Genomic DNA, 20,709 nt, shown 5'->3' with positions numbered 1-20,709 from the left:
TGTCTGCAGTGGTGGCCAAGGTAGAAGTACAGAGACGGCAGACAATCTTGTGGTCAAAGTTCAGGCACAATGTCAGGGCAGGTGGCAGGGATGCAACGTCAGAGTCTGATCCGGGGTCAGCAACAGTAGGTCCAAGCAGAAGGGTACGGGAACACAGCACACAGGACAGCAACACGGAGGAACACTGGTACACGGGAAAACGGAGGGTCTCAGGTAACACAGGAACACGGAGGAAGTCAGGAACGCAGGAGACACTGGAACGCAGGCAAATCGCAACAGAGCTTTCTCTAAGGCTGTGAGGGACAAAGATCCGGCAAGAGTGTAAGGAAGGTGCAGGGTTTTTAAAGAGGAAGTGATCAGCCAGTGCACCAATTAGCGGTGCACTGGCCCTTTAAATTTCCTGAAGATGCCGCGCGTGCCCTAGGAGGCGGGGATGCGCGCGGCCGGAACCTGACAGCGATTCCGGAGCGGGGAGAGTTGAGTCGCGTCGGCACCGCGCCTGCGTGCCCCGGGGAGCACGGGTGAGCCCGCGACCCGCGGTATGGGCCGCGGGACCACCCGTGACAATCAGCCGGAAGAGTTGCGTTTCAATTATGCTGTTTCATAAAAGTGGTGTAACATAGACCAAGTTACCTGTTCTTCCTGGCTACCTTAAAGTAACATTTTTATGATGTATGCATGGTTACATGTTTAATTGCATATGCCATCTATGCTACGTGTTACATTCTACAATAGTGTATAGAAACTAACAAGATACCTAGATACCGTAAATGCGTATTCACTCACGAAAGTTTCACAGGAAAAAAGCTAAATACATTTTAAATTAAATGTCACATATGCTTGGTTATTATACACTATAGATGAGTACGTAGGTATGTACTAGTTTTCATCCAATGCTGGATTTATGACAATATTGGGCTGTTTATATCTACGTATGTCATAGTTCTTAACAGAAGCAGTTAACAATGGGCATAGCATTATTTGAAAAAATGCCTTCTGAGAAATGTTAAGGCTTACGTCTCAAGTGACTTTCATGATAAAGCTTCCAAAAGTATTTTGGGCAGGAAACCATCTACACAGCCTTCTTCTAAATCATAGGTCATCAAAAAAAATCAAAGCCAAAATAGCATAGAAATATTCAGCCACTCCACCAAATCTGGCAGCTCATAAATCTTTTTATGAGACACTCTCCAGTTATCTGGTACGATAGTAATCAATTCCATACTTTCCTTTCACAGAGCTGAGGCTATTTTGTGGAGTCTCAAGTGGTGAGAGGCATTGTACACCTCCCTTGGCACACCTTAGTTCTCAGGATGTGGTATATATAAAACACAAAACCTTCCTACCTTTTTTTTTAATTCTTTCATTTTTTTGCATGCTTTGCAACTTATTTGTCCCAGATGGGCAAGACGTTTTACGTTTTGTCTCAATGATAAGAATCACCTATGTGTCCTAATGTTCATGTATTGTCCACAGTAAAATATAGCCAAAACAGCATGTTGCTTATATAACAGTCTGTGTTCTTTTGTCACCATAAATTGCATGATATGACAATCATACAATCATATACATATAAAATAAACCAGGGGGCCAGTAACTGTCCCTCAGACCATTGGATGGCCGCATTCCCACGATGAAGCGTTGGTGTCATCCCATCCGGCTTCACGATGACTCGCAGGAGCATGGTGACTGTGCAGTAACTGGCAGTGTCTTTATGACAATTATACTAAAGGCAATTTCTTTAAAATGCTACAGTGAAAAATGAAATATTTAGCTTTTGCATATTTTTTTTGTGTTCCATACTTTTACATTATTTAGGCCTTATACCAGTGGTGGCGGACCTATGGCATGGGTGCCAGAGGCGGCACTCAGAGCCCTTTCTGTGGGCACCCGGGCCATCGCCCCAGCACACCAGACAGGACTCAAAGAATTTTCCTGCAGTTCCAAACAACTTAAAAGATGCTGCTTTCAGTGATATTTTAAAGTGATACATACTTGGTAAATGGGACTGTAGGAAGAGGGGAATGTGTAGTCAGTGCCAAATTATCTTTGGTATTATTCTGGCCAGTATTGGGCAGCCAATAATAAAAAAAAAATTATTCTAAGCACATTAGATGTACATATCTTTGTAATATTTGAAACAATTTCTCAGCAGGATCCACTCCTGTATTTTTTATGAAGACTGATATACTGATCAGAATACTGCTATGAGAAACTGGGCTTACTTTGGGTTTTCTTAGTTGTAGCAATGGGTAGTTACCATTTACATGACTAAGGCCTATAGATTGGTCAGCAACTATGTTCCTCCCACAGGGTGGTAAAGATGTAAAACTACCACTATGAATTGATGCTTCATGGAGCCTGGCAGACATAAAGTTGAGGTATTTTTATATCTTGACTTTATCCAAGCCTCATCATTACTAGTGTCCCGTTTGAATAGAACATATGTTATTATAAAATGATGCTGTTTGAGTAGATTTCTTTTAAGGGTTATGTTATTGTGGAAGCACAGGCTTCAGCTGTGGCTCAGTTTGTTTCTTTTATCTTATTTTTATTGGTAGTGTATGTGATCCCCACAACTATATTTTTTAATTAGCAAGATATATAAATAATATATATATATATATATATATATATATAATGTATATTACATTGGTATTGAGAGTATATTGTATTGTTGTCTATAGCTAAGTGGCTGCACTACAACATATCATAAAGAGCTCACGAAGAGGAAACAAAGTAGTCCCTATGATCATGGACAATATATATATATATATATATATATATATATATATATATATATATATATATATATATATATAGTATCAGAAAGTCAAAACTGATTGGAAGCTATAGGCTTTTAATAAGTTAATATGAAAATTGGTAATGTATTACTTTCAATTTTGTTGCACACATGAAAGCTACGCTTTTGTTTCATGCACTTTATAAGGAATAAGTCATGTTTAGATGTTTGCTAATCACCTTCTCTCTTCTCCCAGGAACAACAACAACAAGCATGGTGTTGGAAAACATTGCATGTCTTCTCTTTCTAAACAGCAACAGACGTACACTTTCAGTGGCACGAGCAATTTGCCAAGCCAACTGTAATAGCAGAGAGATCTTCAGTACACAAAGGGAAGGCTTTGAATTATTAATAGACTGCCGTTAAGGAAATGATAGCATTTTATCACCCACCTCTAGTAGTAGCTCTCCTTCTGGCATGGCAATCCCTCCGGATGGGTTGTCTCCTTTTATTGCGTGACCAACCGGCTGGCATGGTTGCTTCTTGGAGTGCTGTTCCTCAATTGCTATTAAACAAGGTGAGTAAAAAAATTATAAGTAACATAACTGATCAGTGTGAGAGATTCAGTGAAGTGTTACAGTCAGAGGTCATAGAAAGAGCAGCATGCAATTTTCATATCTGACAGCATGAAGCACTACACCTATAATTTGACAAATTCAACAAGCCTTGAATAGATAATCATGCAGTGCATTTCAATTTATGTATATGCCATTGCCATTTATATACACAATAGTATATATAAAGATTTATTAAAATATATACTAAAATAATATATATATTTATTTTCAATCACTAGTACACTCTTGCCGCAAGCATCTCAAAAATATTTCTGGAATCTGCCCATTTCTTACAAATTGTCGCTTTGATTCACTTTTGTCTAGACTACTAGTACTCTTCGAACTGCCAGCGATATTTGATTATTCTCTTCCTTAGTTTGAACCTCCGACTCCCATCTCCAGGACTTCTCCTGAGCTGCACCAATTCTCTGGAAACCTCTACCCCGGTAATCAGACTAATACCCAATGTCCAAAGCTTCAAACATGCTTGTAAAACCCATCTATATAGGTAAACCTATGACACTCCCTCACTGAATGAAACTTCAAGTCTCTTTTTAATAACCTATCCTGTGTATAACTTCTATATGTTATACTGTAAACACCAAGCTACAAGCTACCTAGCTACAAGCTTCTATGCAGTCCCATTGACTTTGTTTATAAGATTGTGGCTGATGGCTGGTTTAGCAACTTCATCTTCATCGTCCTACTGATGATCTCACAGGTGTGGCTGTCTAGTAAACCCTTACCATTCCTCTGGTGGACTGCAAATCACTACATGAAAGATAAGTAAAGTGATCTAAATATGCATCAAAATGAAAGTATCCGGTGATTAACCATGTTACTGCTCTATCTAATACATGTTTTAATCATTGCTGGTACCTTATAGAAACCAGTCAATTCAGATTCTGTGTATTTCAAAGGTAAACACATGTCCATCTTATATCTGCATTTACCACATTTTACACATTTGGGCTCATTTACTAAGAGTCGCGCTGCTCATTTTCGTCGGCCTACAGCCTTTTTCAGGGATTACATGTCTTGCAAAGGTATTTAACTAGTGTCTGCACTGGGATTTTGGTGCACGTGATCCTTTTGTGGTGCAGCTGCGCTGGCTTCCGTGCGACACAAATTAAGGGGCGTGCCGTCAGACGATCTGACTGATTCGCATTGAGCGTGTGATTTAACTTTCAAATTGTGTTGCAAGCCCAAGCACTTACATGCACCACTGAAAAGAAGGTGAACTCTGTCAGAGCTGAGCGGGGAAGCAACACATGCAAGATATTTGGCGCACGATCTTAGGGAATTGCGGCACAGTGCATTATCATCGGACAATGCACTTTTGGTGAAGTAAATGTGCCCCATTGGATCCACTATATTTACAATATGGTTGACTCAATTTGAATTCAATTCTTCGCAAAATATTTCTCAAGATATATAATATATATATATATATATATATATATATATATATATATATATAAACACTCACCGGCCACTTTATTAGGTACACCATGCTAGTAACGGGTTGGACCCCTTTTGCCTTCAGAACTGCCTCAATTCTTCATGGCATAGATTCAACAAGGTGCTGGAAGCATTCCTCACATATTTTGGTCCATATTGACATGATGGCATCAAACAGTTGCTGCAGATTTGTCGGCTGCACATCCATGATGCGAATCTCCCGTTCCACCACATCCCAAAGATGCTCTATTGGATTGAGATCTGGTGACTGTGGAGGCCATTTGAGTACAGTGAACTCATTGTCATGTTCAAGAAACCAGTCTGAGATGATTCCAGCTTTATGACATGGCACATTATCCTGCTGAAAGTAGCCATCAGATGTTGGGTACATTGTGGTCATAAAAGGATGGACATGGTCAGCAACAATACTCAGATAGGCTGTGGCGTTGCAACGATGCTCAATTGGTACCAAGGGGCCCAAAGAGTGCCAAGAAAATATTCCCCACACCATGACACCACCACCACCAGCCTGAACCGTTGATACAAGGCAGAATGGATCCATGCTTTCATGTTGTTGTCGCCAAATTCTGACCCTACCATCCGAATGTCACAGCAGAAATCGAGACTCATCAGACCAGGCTACGTTTTTCTAATCTTCTACTGTCCAATTTCGATGAGCTTGTGCAAATTGTAGCCTCAGTTTCCTGTTCTTAGCTAAAAGGAGTGGCACCTGGTGTGGTCTTCTGCTGCTGTAGCCCATCTGCCTCAAAGTTCGACGTACTGTGCGTTCAGAGATGCTCTTCTGCCTTCCTTGGTTGTAATGGGTGGTGATTTGAGTCACTGTTGCCTTTCTATCAGCTCGAACCAGTCTGCCCATTCTCCTCTGACCTCTGGCATCAACAAGGCATTTCCGCCCACAGAACTGCCGCTCACTGGATGTTTTTTCTTTTTCGGACCATTCTCTGTAAACCCTAGAGATGGTTTCAGTTTCCTGTTCTTAGCTAAAAGGAGTGGCACCTGGTGTTGTCTTCTGCTGCTGTAGCCCATCTGCCTCAAAGTTCGACGTACTGTGCGTTCAGAGATTCTCTTCTGCCTACCTTGGTTGTAACGGGTGGCGATTTGAGTCACTGTTGCCTTTCTATCAGCTCGAACCAGTCTGCCCATTCTCCTCTGACCTCTGGCATCAACAAGGCATTTCCGCCCACAGAACTGCCACTCACTGGATGTTTTTTCTTTTTCGGACCATTCTCTGTAAACCCTAGAGATGGTTGTGCGTGAAAATCCCAGTAGATCAGCAGTTTCTGAAATACTCAGACCAGCCCTTCTGACACCAACAGCCATGCCACGTTCAAAGGCACTCAAATCACCTTTCTTCCCCATACTGATGCTCGGTTTGAACTGCAGGAGATTGTCTTGACCATGTCTACATGCCTAAATGCACTGAGTTGCCGCCATGTGATTGGCTGATTAGAAATTAAGTGTTAACGAGCAGTTGGACAGGTGTACCTAATAAAGTGGCCGGTGAGTGTATATATATATATATATATATATATATATATATATATATATATATATTATAATATATATCTGCCCTATACACAGGCAAACGGCACATAGTGTAGTTTTCATGGTTCTCAGTCCCCATTGTGTAAGGCTGATTCATGCTTGCTTTGTGATTCATGGACTGACCACAGCAGTGCTAAAATGCCCTTAGATAATGTATGGACAATGGGGGGTGAGGGGAGATTTGTCAGACGTTTACCTGAGAGCAAACCTGTTCTAGTTGCCCATGCCATCAGAACTCAGCTTTAATCTTCCCACAGCTGTTTATAAAATGTAAGCCGAGCTCTGATTGGTTGCCATGGGAAACTAGAACATTTCTGCTCTCAGACTCTTTTGATAAAACTCCCCCAATATATCTTGTGCCAGTACCCATGTGAAGTGACTCCGTTTCACCGTGAACCACTTAGCGCTCTGGGTCCTACGGATAGCGCTCAGCGCAGTCCAGCTACAGCGTAGAGACGATGCCGGTTCAGCTCGGAACAGGAGCCGAACCGGCATCAAGGGTCGCAGGATGTGAGCAGTAATCTACCGCTGGCATCCCCCGCTAACACCCGTGTTCGGCTCCGATCGTGGGTGGTTAACCCGTTAAATGCCGCAGTCAACGCGACCGCAGCATTTAACATGCCTTCCGGGGGTCTTTCCCCCACGATGGGCACCCCCGCACCGTTTTCGGGGGCACTGATCATTGCTATGGCATCTCTGGGGTCCGATCGGGATGCCAGAGATGCCTGAAGGCAGTGCCTTTAAGATGGCGTCTGTGACGTCATCTTAAAGGCACAGTGTCAGCCTATGCATGTGCATAGGCTGACACTGCTAATACTCTGGAATACATAAGTATTGCAGAGTATTAGCATGAACAAGCAATCAGGTGATTGCTTGTTCATGTCCCATGGTGGAACAAGTAAAAAATGAAAACAAAATGTTTTTCAATAAAAAATAAGTTTATAATTCACTAAAAATGCCCATAAGCCCCGAAACATATAAAGAGACATATAACGTTCAAAAAAGTCTAAATCATAACACAAACCCCACATATATATAGTATCACCGCATCAATATCAATCCGTAGAATAAAATTAAAGAACTATTGAACCAGTATGATGAACGCCGTAAAAAAATACTGTTAAAAACCTGGTAAAAATTATGATTTTTACCTATTGAATCCCACTAAAAATGCAATAAAAAGTGATCAACAAAACATATGTACTCCAGAATGATACTGTTGCAAGGTACAACATGTCCTGCAAAAAACAAGCCATCAACCAGCTCTGTAGCCAAAAAAGTGAAAATATGTTATGCCACTTGGAAGACGGCAATGCAAAAATGATAGATTTCCCCCCACATTAGGGTTTTATTTGGCAAATTTAGTAAAACATAAGAAAAAATATTCATGTCTGGTATCCCAGTAATCGTATCGACCCATAGAATAAAGATAACATGATTATTGGGCTTTACGGTGAATACTGTGAAAACTGGAAAAAGCATCTCATCCTGCAAAAAAAATGCCATCACATGGCCCCAGTAACGAAAAAGCAAATATTTTATAGCCTACAAAAAGGGCCAATGAGGAAACTAAAATCCTGGCAGCTGCAGGGTGCACCTTCCCCTCTGTGCCTCGCTGTGCGCCCATAAAACAAGTAACGGACACGTGGGGGGTCTCTGCACTCGGGAGAAATTGCATAACAAATTTTATGGTGGGTTTTCTCTTTTTATCTTTTGGAAATGTGTAAATTTTAGGGCTAAATGAACGTATAACCGACAAAATTTGACCATTCTAAATTTCATCTCTATTTTGATTCAATTACTATGAAGAACTCAAGGGGTTAACAATCTTCCTAAAAGCTGTTTCTGATAGTTTAAGGGGTGCAGATTTGAAAATGGGTTGATTATATAGGGGGTTTTAATGCTAAATATGTAAAATTTCATTTAAAACAGTATTTATCCCCAAAATAGTAAATTCTGAAAATACGGAAGATCGATAATCTATTTGTAAGCCGCGTGACGTCAAAATAAATTATCCAGACATTTCAAAAATTATGAAAATGTAAAGTAGACATATGGGAAATGTTATTCGGCAAGTTATTTAGACGGTAAACGCCTAAATATGTGCCTGAAAACGCGCTGATTTTGAATTTCGAAAATGGCAAATTTTTCTAAAAATTCATCATTTTTTCTTTTTTTTTGTAAATAAACGCAAAAATCAGCCAGAATTTACCACGAAAATGAAGCACAACATGTGGGGAAAAAACTATCTCAGAATCGTTTAGATAAGTAACAGTGTTCAAAAGTTATAACCATATAAAGAGACGCAGGTCAGAATCCAAAAAATGGGACTGAGCCTTAAGCTACAAAATGGCTGCGTCCTTAAGGGATTAAACAAATTTAGAATAAATCAGTGTGAGTAAATAAGAAAGAGTAAGAAAACAATGGCAGGCATATGTTATTTTTGGTGCTTGTTTTGTGGCTGATTATATATTATTATATATTGTGGCTGATTATATATGATTATATATTGTGGTACACGGCCTTAATGAATTTGGCGCACCGTAAAAAGATCATCAGATGAGCGTAAGAAATGTCAAACCACATTCATGAAGCAGCTTAGTAGTTTCTAAACTTGCTTTTTATTGGTTTAATTTAATCTAGTTGGGAAACTAAAAGTAAGCAACAAAAAAAGAAGCTGAATTGTGGTGCCCACATATAACAAATATGGCGCAAATGGCACAGCAAGCAAAGAAAAAAGACATGTCAGTCAAAAAAACTGGCACAAAGCCAATAATAACTGCCCCCAAGCTTTCTAGTCATACAGTATGATTTCAGAGAGAAAGACAATGGTGTCAAGAAGGATAAGAAGCATAAGAGGCGCTAAGTACATTCTCAATAAATTATATTTTAACCCTTTAAGTACCCAGCTCTTTTGCACCTTAAGAACCAGACAGATTTTTCAAATCTGCCATGTGTCACTTTATGAGATTATGGGGGTCATTTACTAAGGGCCCGATCCGCGTTTTCCCGACGTGTTACCCGAATATTTCCGATTTGCGCCGAATTGTACCTGAATTGCCCCGGGATTTTGGCGCACGCGATCGGATTGTGGTGCATCGGCGGCGGCACGCACGCAACGGAAATCGGGGGGCGTGGCCGAACGAAAACCTGATGTATTCGGAAAAACCGCCGCATTTAAAAACGGAAAATGTGTTGCTCGGGACATGCTTACCTTTACTCAGCCGGCCTCGGTGAATTCCGGCGCGTTCAGATGCTTTTCAGCGCAGCAGCGCCACCTGGTGGACGGCGGAGGAACTACCTTGATGAATCCCGGCCAGACCCGAATCCAGCTCAGAGAACGCGTCGCTGGATCGCGAATGGACCGGGTAAGTAAATCTGCTCCTATAACTTTAGAACGCTTTGAGTTACAAGGGTGATTTCCAGATAGTTTTTTCATTACATGTTGTACTTCCCCTTAGTAGTATATTTTAAGGTTTTGCATTTATTTATGAAAAAATTTTAAATTCAGTGAAAATTTTGAAAAATTTGCGATTTTCTAATTTCTAAATGTTATGCTCATCATACCGTAAGTTCAGCCTTCCAAATTGGTTGCTAACAAAAATTACCCATTTGTCTGCGTTATGTTGACATAATTTTTTTAATGTTATCTTATTAGGTTGTTAGGAGGTGAACAAATCAATCAGCACTTTTCCTAGTGGCTTATCCATCTATTAGAAACTTCCCACAAAGTACCACATTTTTAAATTGCACCCCTCAAACTATTGAAAACAGCCCTTGTTTGAATAATTTTGCTGCATAAAACCGCATTCGGAGAAGAAAAATCACTTGCTTTTTCATTGCCATCTGTGGCATAATTTTTTTTTTTTGTGGGTTAAACTGTATTAGGACTTATTTTTTGCAGAATCAGTTGTACTTTTTATTAAAACCATTGTGGTGTTAATGTGACATTTTCTCTTTTGTTTAGTTGGATACACAAAAATCCAAATTTTCATCATTTTTTACAATTATTTTTGTTACTGTATTCACCGTACAGGTTCAGTAAAGATTTCATCTTATTGTGTGGGTTGTTACGGATGCAGCAATACCATATATGTGCGGATTGTTTGGTGATTTTCCTTTTTTTATTATTTGTGGAAGTTTTATAATAAATGGTGACTTTTATCATTGTTTTTAATTTTATTTGTAAGTTTTATTTATTACTTTTTGTAAATTTTTGTACTGTCCCGAAAATGTTATTCTTGGCACGAAAAATTCAAATTTAAGCGCAGTTGTGAATTTGCACATTTTTTACTTTTCCTCATTTGCACTAGTGGTGCAAGATTCCAAGCAGGGCTATATATCTTGTAATTTCAGATATTTAAAAGCATGTACAGCCATCTTTGTTTTTTGTTTAAAAATTCCTCCACACCAGGCAGCAATGTTGGGTTTAAGGTCCTTTAACACTAGTGTTTTTAAAACGCGAGTTCTGCACATGATTTTGACGTGCAGACCTTGCTTTGCAGACGAAAAATTTGGGCACCCTAATCGCCCACCAGGTAAATCCATCATACCCGTCTCTTTAAGACATGTGATAAATTTGCCGAGCGCTCCATACAATGCAGTGACACAGGCAGCAGGTAATGACGTTAGGCCGCCTGTCTCTGTGCGGAGCCGAGATGGGAGCAGGAGAATATGGTACCCGGGAGAAGACTGGAGCTGGGAGTTCCTTGAGAAGACGGGAGCTGGGAGAAGATGGTAGCTGAGTGCAAGGAGAAGACGGGAGCCAGGTGAAGATGGTAGCCGGGAGTGCCGGAAGAAGACCGGAGCCGGGAGAAGACAGCGTGGGAGCAAATGGACTGTACATAAGTATAAGTTTATTATTTTTATTAACAAAGGATGTATTAAAAGGGGGATTGGGGTCTATATATATTCATATACACCTTAAACTGGGAATTAGACTGTTAGGGTTGGGTAACACAGAAGACAGGGGAAAGTGTGCCCTGAGCTTGCCCCAACCTCTGTCCCTTCCTGTAGCCCCCCCAAGCTAAACCGTGTGGCGACTACTTGAAGACTCGAAATACACTGGATAAGTGTGGGAAGAGAAACAAAACAGACTGAAAAACATAAAACACAAAAGAGTGGTAAACTAGCCGGAGTCAAAACGAGAGGGTACGTCAAGACCAAAGTCAGTAAGCAACAGGTCACAACAATACAGATACAGAGCAAGTCAACCTAATGCAGAGAGCGAGTGATGAAGGGATTTCAAACACTGGCACAGGTGACTAGTGAGGCTGCAATTTATGCAGCCAGAACCCCACCTCCAGTACCTGATAGGAGCTGGACAACTTCTGGGAATTAACCCCTCATGGTGCAGAATAACCAAGCATCATGCAGACGTACCATGCAGAGGTACCACAAGTCCCAGCAGTTCCGAACACAACTCCTAGACAGCGCGAGATTAGCAGCCGCTACCCAGGGCGCACGCCAGAGACCGCTGGTAGCGGACTAGAGGTGGAGTTTGTGCTAACACCCGCCAGAGGTCGGAGAACGCTGCTAGCACCACCAGAAGAACCAGAAGTCCCAGCATTCTCCCTAGCGAACCTGACATAGATTTGATGATTTCTATATGGTTCTAAATAATATAAATAATCTGTCAGGTGTAAGTAAAAAGGAAAAAAGCAGCACTCCAAACCATCGAATCAAGAAAACGTGGTCGTTTATTTCATGTGTAGCAGCGACGTTTCGGCTCGCCTTGAGCCTTTCTCAAGCCCAATCATCAGTGTGTTACATAGACATATATACAAAAAATCAATAGTCACGTGGTCAAATAAACCCCACCCTATACATATTATAGCCAATCAGGTGGTGTCATACATATATCCAGTAATATACATACATATGTATACAAAAATAGAGGTGCATATGTTGTGTTCTCAAGGTTATATTTGTGCAAAACTTTCCCATTTACAATGACAGTAATAATAACAATAGTGAGCCATCTAACATATACACGATTCCAGTGTAAAAGTGCATTATATTAAAAAACCACCTCCCTCGGTGGTTAGACGTACCCCCGTATGTTTCAGATCCTCCGATTTTCACTCCGAATGTCCGCTAAGTGTGCATAATGTCCAGCGTATAGCTGGAACGCATCCTTGGAACGCAAGCCGTGGTGTCCGGCCGCACTTCCGCTCAAGATACCGGAAGTATCCCGCTGTTGCTATGGGTACGTCAAGCGTTTGCCTATGATGATCACGGGGTAAGTATCTATGTACAAGGATCCTTATAGATCCATATAAAGACATCATGATTGGCACACAGTTAAATACCAATGTAATACTCGATTCACAGTGTCACCAATAAACGGAGGGTTTGTTGCGAAATCAGAATATATGGGGTCTGGGTGACCACTGTATCAGTGGTCCCAACTTTTTGACCTCCCATTGTAGTTTAAATACCACTCCTGGTAGGCACTAATCATGGTTGTCCTCTGCTTAAGAAAACTGTGGCCTGTATAGAATTGAGACAGTGATCAGGCATATAAAATATTAATATGTGCACACCTATATAGCGTAAGCAATGAGTGATCCAGTCGGGGAATAGAAAACATAGAGGTCGTCGTAATAAGCTTAAGTTCTTTGGTAATTCATAATCTGAAAGAATAACACACTGATGATTGGGCTTGAGAAAGGCTCAAGGCGAGCCGAAACGTCGCTGCTACACATGAAATAAACGACCACGTTTTCTTGATTCGATGGTTTGGAGTGCTGCTTTTTTCCTTTTTACTTATGCATGGAGGATCGCTTACCCAATCCTGATTAGCTTGCACCCATAATTACCTGCACGTGCTGCCTGGACTTTCTATTTGTATAATCTGTCAGGTGGCTATATTTTAAGATATATGTATATATACTGTGAGGGGGGTTCTGAATATAATAAAACTGGGGTGGGAGAATTTATATATGGGGCAAGTTACTTAATCTAGGGGGACTATAGGGAGGCGTTAAATAATTAAACTAGAGGGGGTGGGCCAGTATATATTAGGGTCAGATACTAATTCAACTAGGATGATGGACTACATGGGAGACTGTTTATAATTAAACTAGTGAGTTCTGCATACGAGGGTGGATTTTAATTAAACTAGGGGTGGCTGTTAATAGGGCACAGCCCTAACTAAGCTGGGAGGGCTGTATATGTGGGGCCAGATTTAATTTAAGAAGGAGAGGGTCTGTATATAATTTAATTGGAGGGGGGTACATTAATTATTATTAGTTTTCGCCTCAGGCAGCAAATATGCTAGAATCGGCCCTGTATATATCATAACATGCCATATATCAAGGTGCCCTATTAAAGTCACTGGGGCTGTGACCTGGCTTCTATCTGTATGCCTAGCACATGGTCAAAGCACATGTTTGTGTGCAAGAGGCCTTTAACAGTTTCTGCACATTAGAATAGGAATAGATACGGTAATCACCTCTCTGACTGACAGATCAATTGGGTATACCACTGAATGTTATTGTTTATTAGTTTATTTTTGCACATATTCCACATGTTCCACTAGTTAGTCAGTAAGGATACATTCACATGCGGTATGCCCGCCATGCGAGCATACCGCCGTGTGCTGGAGAGGAGGTGGCCCCTCCTCACTCCATAGAGAATAGCGGCGCACGGCCGCACACACGACAAAAGTTAGAGCATGCTCTATCTTTTTGCGGTGTGTGGCCCAGATTGGTGACACACATGTGTGGCACCGTATCTGTGCCGTGCCGATATTGCCATCTGTGGGGACGTACATGCGACCGCAAATTTGGGGCCACATGTACGTCCCCGCAGACGGCCATGTGAATGAGCCCTAAGAGCAAGAAGGACTTCAATATACAGTAGCATGTTGAGGAAGTATCAGTATAGACAGCGTGGTGGTGTGGTTTAGCAGTTAGTTCTGAAAGTAGAAGGACAGTATTACTTACATACATATCAAAATTTTTTTTTAATAATCACAATTTCTTGCAGTGCACCCCCATTATATTCATTGGGTTTTTTCAGACACACATTTTCTAACTTGTGTGATTTCTTTCAGGCATGTAAAACTCGCAGCATGCTCTATTTTTGCGTGAGATGAAGAAATGAAGAGAGCTGTCCTATTGTATCCAGAAATCAATGGTTAACTGATACAGCAGATTCTTGATTCTACTTGTGGTCAGAGGTGGAGCTTGTAAATAAAACAACACCTAGTAACTTTGTGCATATAATGTGCTCCACTAGACAGAAAATTTGTAAGAGCAAGAAGGATGTGAGACACTTGTATAGAGGATGTTGAGGAAGTATCAGTACAGAAAGTGTGATGGTGAGGTTTAACTGTTAGTTCTAAGGCTATATTCACACTGCCGTTGCCCGCCCGTACCGTACCGTAGCGGGCAACGGCAGTGTACGGGGAGAGGAGGAGGAGGTGAGCGCAGCTCACCCCCGCCCCTCTCCATAGCAACCTATGGCGCACGGCGCCGTATTACGGGAAAAGATAGGACATGTCCTATCTTTTTCCCGGGTACGGAACGGTACGGTGCCGCACGTGTGCGGCACCGTACCCCTCCCATAGGGTGCCGTGCGCCCATAGAAGTCTATGGGGGACGTATATCGGCCTTATATACGGCGGACGTATATACGTCCCCCATACGTTCGTGTGAATATAGCCTAAAAGTAAGATTTCCAAGAATTTTTCTTTTTCACAATTTTTCTTTCTACATCTGCAGCAATAATATAAAAGATTTTTCACCTATTTTAACATGTATTTGTTACGGCATTTAATCAACATTATATTTTTATTGTTGGTTTGATATGATAGTGAAAATGTTTGTCTCTTTCTCTCTCCAAAGGTTGGTATAGGTAGTCCAGGTGTTTACAATTTACATATAGTGAGCTGTTCACACAGTGCAAAACTGCATTGCAAATACTATTTCTGTGGGGTGGTGTTTGTGGGTACCCTGAGCCATGGGGGCCAGGGGCGTAACTACAGTGGTAGCAGCCATAGCAACTGCTATGGGGCCCACAGTGTCAGGGGGCCCCAACATCTGACCTGACAAACTAAAGAGTGGAGGATGTGCATCATTATATCCATATTATTATTTGTACATCATAATATCTATATAACATATATGTGATGTATATATGCTGCATCTGTGATGTGTATATGTTGTATGTGTATATGGTGTATGGCGTCTGCATAAACTGTATGTGTGTTTATATGCTGTGTGTTTGTAAATGTCACTATATGTGTGTGTATATGCTCTATGGGGCATATTTATCATACGCTGACGCTCGTGCGCCCCGCCGCACCATGTTTGCAGGCCGATACATCAAGAGGCTTCCGCCACATATGAAAAGTCGCCGGCAGCAGCAAGTGCGCAGGCGCGGGGACAGTAATGCTCGACTGGCCGCGCCCTCCCTTCACGCCCCATCACGCCCCTTTACACCCCACTGGTGTGAAAGTGGCGGATCGGGGCAAATAATTGCAAAAGCTAGCAATAATCGCAAAAGCTAGCACTGGCGTGGCGCAGAGGTCCTGATAAATATGCCCCTATATGAGCATATGTGCATAAGTGTACAACTGTGTGATTGTAACTTGCATGTGTGAGTATACAAATATCTATAATTTTCAAGTGGGAATGGGGGCCCCATGCCAAAGCCTAAAGCCTGCTATGGGGCCCTGCCACTCCTAGTTACGCCACTGATGGGGCTGTTGGGTCTCGGTCCTCACTGGTGCTGTGTGGCAGTGACAGGGCACTCCATGTTTTGCCACATCCAATAGTGTAGAGGCCTATCCAAGCAAGGTCACTGTGAAGTGGTTAGAGGCCTTATGAAATTTGATCAAAATGTAACTAAGAATCGCCAGTTCAATTTCTTAACAAAATGTATAGTGTGTGGATGTGTGATATAGATTCTTTCTCCAAATGTTGGTGTAGTTTGTGTTCTAAGCCACATGTGGTAGACAGATTCATTCTAATCCATAGGAAACACTTGTTAATTAGTTACACAAACTAAAAAATTAGTTATGCAAAAAAAATTGCGACTTTTCAACAAAATTCTTAAATTCACTGAACCACATTTATAAAGTAGTCAAAGCCACTATGATAAATCTAACACACAAAAGTCTAAATAACTGGTGCAAGATGTTTTGTTATTTTTGAATAAAAAGGGAGCACAATGTTAACAAATTATTTAGTTTTACTCTATCTGACAGCTTTAAAGTACATCTGAATGACTCATAAACTGATATTTTTGGAAGCTTAGGTGAAAATTATTAAGTTGAGCACACAAAAGTATTTCTAGTTCAGTAAGGAGCTGCGATCGCTGTTTGCCGACCCAGCTGTTCGATTCCGGTTGTTTAACTTTATAGACGCCACTGTCTGACCACAGCTTCTATACCCTCTCCCCACTCCCCTCATACCAGGTTTAGGTGGGGATCCGATCGTCTCCATGACAAGCCTGGGTTCTGATGAAGGGGCAGGACCTAGCAGTTTCAGTATCAGACTATGCATCTGCCTATGCATAGGTTGACTGTTATAATACACCAGCAGGGCTGTGTATTAGTCTGAACAAGTCTCAGGGTGGGGCAGCAAAAAAAAAATTAACAAATAAAAACAGTATGTGCAATATATTATAAAACTCCTGAAATTTGGGGTGGGATCTGCACCACTCATATAACAATGTGAACCAAAGCACACCAAAAATAAGACAAAGAAGGTGTGTATAATCACACATTCTGTTATGTGTAATGTGATTAAATAGTGGGCAAAACCAACAAAATAGGCATCAAGTGAAAAAAATCCATGGGGTTATGCCTCACATCTTAGTCAATCAAGCAATTCCTATAATATTTAGTCAGATCACGAGGAAAGGAATCAGACACATGTGGCCGTGCACCAGTTTTCTGTCAGACTTTGCATATTCTTTTAGATGCAAACTGCTTGTGTCGCACGCAACTCGTTTGTGGCGCAGCTGCACTAATCACCATGCGACACAGGTTTGGGGGCGTTCCATGCACCAAAATAAAAGTGGTGCACTCTGTCAGAGCATTGCAGAGGGCACTAGATTCATGCAGAACGTGCGGCAAAAATCATGAATCTAGCTCACTCTGCACTATACACAGGCAAACTGAACATAGAGCAGTTTGCAGTGTTCTTAGTAAATGTTCCCCACATTATTTTAAGGGTCTGATATATGTGTTAAAATCTTGTAAGTAACTAATATGGGAGGCTATATTCACTGTTTGGTGAGCATAACATTTAGAAATAATTAAAATGCTATTTTTCTGAATTTTAGCCACTGGCATTTTTTTACAACTTAAGTGTAAAACATTTCAAACAAAATATACCACTAACGTGAAGTTCGACATGTCATCAAAAAATCACATTGGTAAGTTAAAGCATTTTAATGTTATAATCCCAAACCTAAACAATAACCATATTTCAAAAACTGGCTGTGTACTCTTAGACGCTTGTGAATATTTTCTCAGCCAGGGACATTTTCAGGGACATTTTTCATGATCACATGACAGGCACAAGAAGCTTTTTTGTGATAAAAATATAAGGGTAACCACAGGGCAGCTATTTGGGTGTAGTAGTGGGGCTCCAGCACGGGCTCAGCCACAGCATGGGGCCTGAATCCTGGAGCACCCCTCTAACCCTTACCCCTTTCCTGATTAATTGTACAACTCCTTTTAGTTTGCCAGGGTAGTATAGGAGCCCCCAGCTTGCAGCATTGGACGATGCACCCGCCTGATAACATGATGCAGAGATAACCAAGTGCCGGTGGTCGCATGATGACGTCATTACCTGCATCACTCCTGCATTTGAATTGGACACCAAGAGAAGAAAGAGGTACAAGGTAACTATTTTATTCTTCCTAAACTATGGGAGCACCGTTACTATTAACAGAGGTATACTAAACAACTGGGTCACTGGGACTTGTCTACCATTTGGGGCAACTGGCACTTGGCTACTCTAGGGTCAATGGGCTTTGGCTGCTATGGGGGGTAACTGGGACTTTACTTACGTGAGGGGGGCACTCCAACTTGCCTAATATAGAGTGTCACTGGGATTCTGCTATTGTGGGGAGCCCTAGGACTTGGCTTCTATTTGGGGGGAACTGGTACTTGACTACTGTGGGGAAATTGGTACTTGGCTACTTTGGGGAACCGGGACATAGCTATTTTTTGGGGGAACTGGGTCTTGGCAAAGAGGTGGAACTAGGACTTTATTACTGTGGGGGGGGGGCACTTAGGACTTTGCTAACATAGGGGTACTGTGACTGTTGGCTACTGTGGGGGCACTGTGACTGTTGGCTACTGTGGGGGCACTGCTACTATTGGCTGCTGTGGGTAGCCACTATGTTTATTGGCTACTATGTGGGCACTGTGAGTATATTAGCTACCGAGGGGGCACTGTCACTATATTTGCTGCTGAATGAACCCTCTGACTATATTGGCTACTGTGGGGGGAATTGTCACTGCATTGGCCACTGAGGGGGTATCGTTGCTATACTGGGTACAGTGAGGGCGCCTTTACTATATTTGCTAATGTAAGGGGAAAGTTACTATATTGGCTACTATGGGGGCATAACATTGATCTCCATGGGTGCAGAAGTACATTATTAAATTTGTGTTAAGAAGGTGCTCATATTTTTGCATTACTAAATTTACAGAGCTTAGTTGTGACTGGAAGAAGCTTACATGGCTGCAGTGTGAAGAGACTCCTCTGATCAAAGGTTTCACCTGTCACCAAAGTAATTGTTCGTATTACCCATGAGCTCACAATTCTGCAGCATCATCTCTGTGCTGTGACTCACTGTTATTTTTTCCTTTGACACTGTGATAAATCTGATGTAGTATAAGGTGGTTAGTCTCACTCTGCTTGCTTCTGTTCCTATATCTAAGCTAAGCTTGGCTCCATTGCTGATTCTAAGTTGTAGTCTTGGTTCTTGTTATAAATCTATTTAATAACCTTGGTTATCGGGATTCTGGTACTGGAGTGGTTGTGGAGAGTGGTTCACAGGATAAGGCAGCAGCCTGATGGTATATGCAGGCTGGGATAATTGAGATGGAGCTGTGTCCAAACTGTGGAAGCTGCAGCTCTGGGTTAGAGTCTCCTGGCTTAGTTCCTGGGATTGGTTTCTGGGATAGCACTAAAGGTATGATGAACACTGTCTCTCTGTTCACTCAGAACATGTGGTCTTGACTATGTGCTTCCACCCAAAAGAGGTTTTTATACTCCCCTGGTCAGGTGGTAGCATTCCCCAACCAGCTTTCAGCTTGCTTTACAGGTACCTAATTGGACAATACAAATAACAGCATAAACTGTTGCCATTCCAGGCAGAACCCACAGCCACAATTACACAATGTGTAAACCTTCTCCAGAACCTTCCAAGAGAGGTGATCAGTCTCCCTAACAGCTCCTAACCTAGAGCTCCAACCTCCCATTTGCCTTTACATTGGCGGGGGTGTTGCACATATTTTCTATGCACTGGAAAAATAATTCAACCCAATTCAAACCATGGGACTTTGCAATTTACTGGACTTACAAGTTCTGCTGCCATTGTCAAGAGGAACTAGAGGACACAATCAAAGGTATTACAAGGTGTTACATTTTAACTCATTGAATAAACTGGCAGGTTGGGCATGAATCCAGCCACTCATTCAGAAATTGGTGAGCACTATGTACACCTATTTCTGCTTCTCCCATTTACCGATTATGAGAGGGCTGGAGAAAGCCCAGTGATGTAATTTCTAATATTCCCATAGAATTCAAGTGACGCATGCTCAACCTACCACTCCATTCAATTAATGAGAACCATTCTGGTGATCGTGGGCGTTGTTCACTTGAATGTTGGGGGTTGGACCCCCATATTGTTTTATCCCCTACCAAGTGGAATGGGGATAACAAACCAATTTGGCACAACCCCTGTATAGTTATGATGATGGGTTTAGTGCACTCAGCTTTTGTCCCTATTTTATTGTCAGCAGATACTTCTGACATTAATCTTATCTAACAACAAAAATCTTATCTATCTATCTATCTATCTATCTATCTATCTATCTATCTGCAGCCAATGGTGTAACAAGACCTCCGATAGGCCCTGTTGCAAACTTTAGTTCAGGGCCCCATATACCTAAACCACCACATCTGTTGCCATTTGCACATTATACTTGAGAATATTGGGGCACATTTACTTACCTGGCCCATTCGCGATCCAGCGGCGCGTTCTCTGCACAGGATTCGGGTCCGGCTGGGATTTAAGATGGTAGTTCCTCCGCCGTCCACCAGGTGGCGCTGCAGCGCCGAAAATAAT

General features: G+C 41.7%; 1 protein-coding gene across 2 annotated transcripts in view; it reads right to left on the bottom strand.

Moving 5' to 3' along the window:
- Nucleotides 1-20,709, bottom strand: part of AHRR (aryl hydrocarbon receptor repressor) — a 317,910-nt gene that overhangs the window by 139,984 nt on the left and 157,217 nt on the right. The window contains exons 1-2 of one of the 2 annotated variants that reach the window (XM_072152899.1): nucleotides 16,811-16,916; nucleotides 3,196-3,308 (exon numbers count right to left, since the gene is read on the bottom strand). In XM_072152899.1, coding sequence (XP_072009000.1) covers nucleotides 3,196-3,308; nucleotides 16,811-16,913 — 216 coding nt within the window. In that variant the 5' untranslated portion in view covers nucleotides 16,914-16,916. Of the gene's footprint in view, nucleotides 1-3,195; nucleotides 3,309-16,810; nucleotides 16,917-20,709 lie in introns of those variants that run through there. The other variant, XM_072152898.1, reaches the window with a different exon arrangement.

The sequence above is a fragment of the Engystomops pustulosus genome, chromosome 5 (genome assembly GCF_040894005.1).
Source record: "Engystomops pustulosus chromosome 5, aEngPut4.maternal, whole genome shotgun sequence".
Lineage (NCBI taxonomy): Eukaryota > Metazoa > Chordata > Amphibia > Anura > Leptodactylidae > Engystomops > Engystomops pustulosus.
Note: the sequence above shows the minus strand (reverse complement) of the source record. Positions and strands in the feature narration are given on the sequence as shown.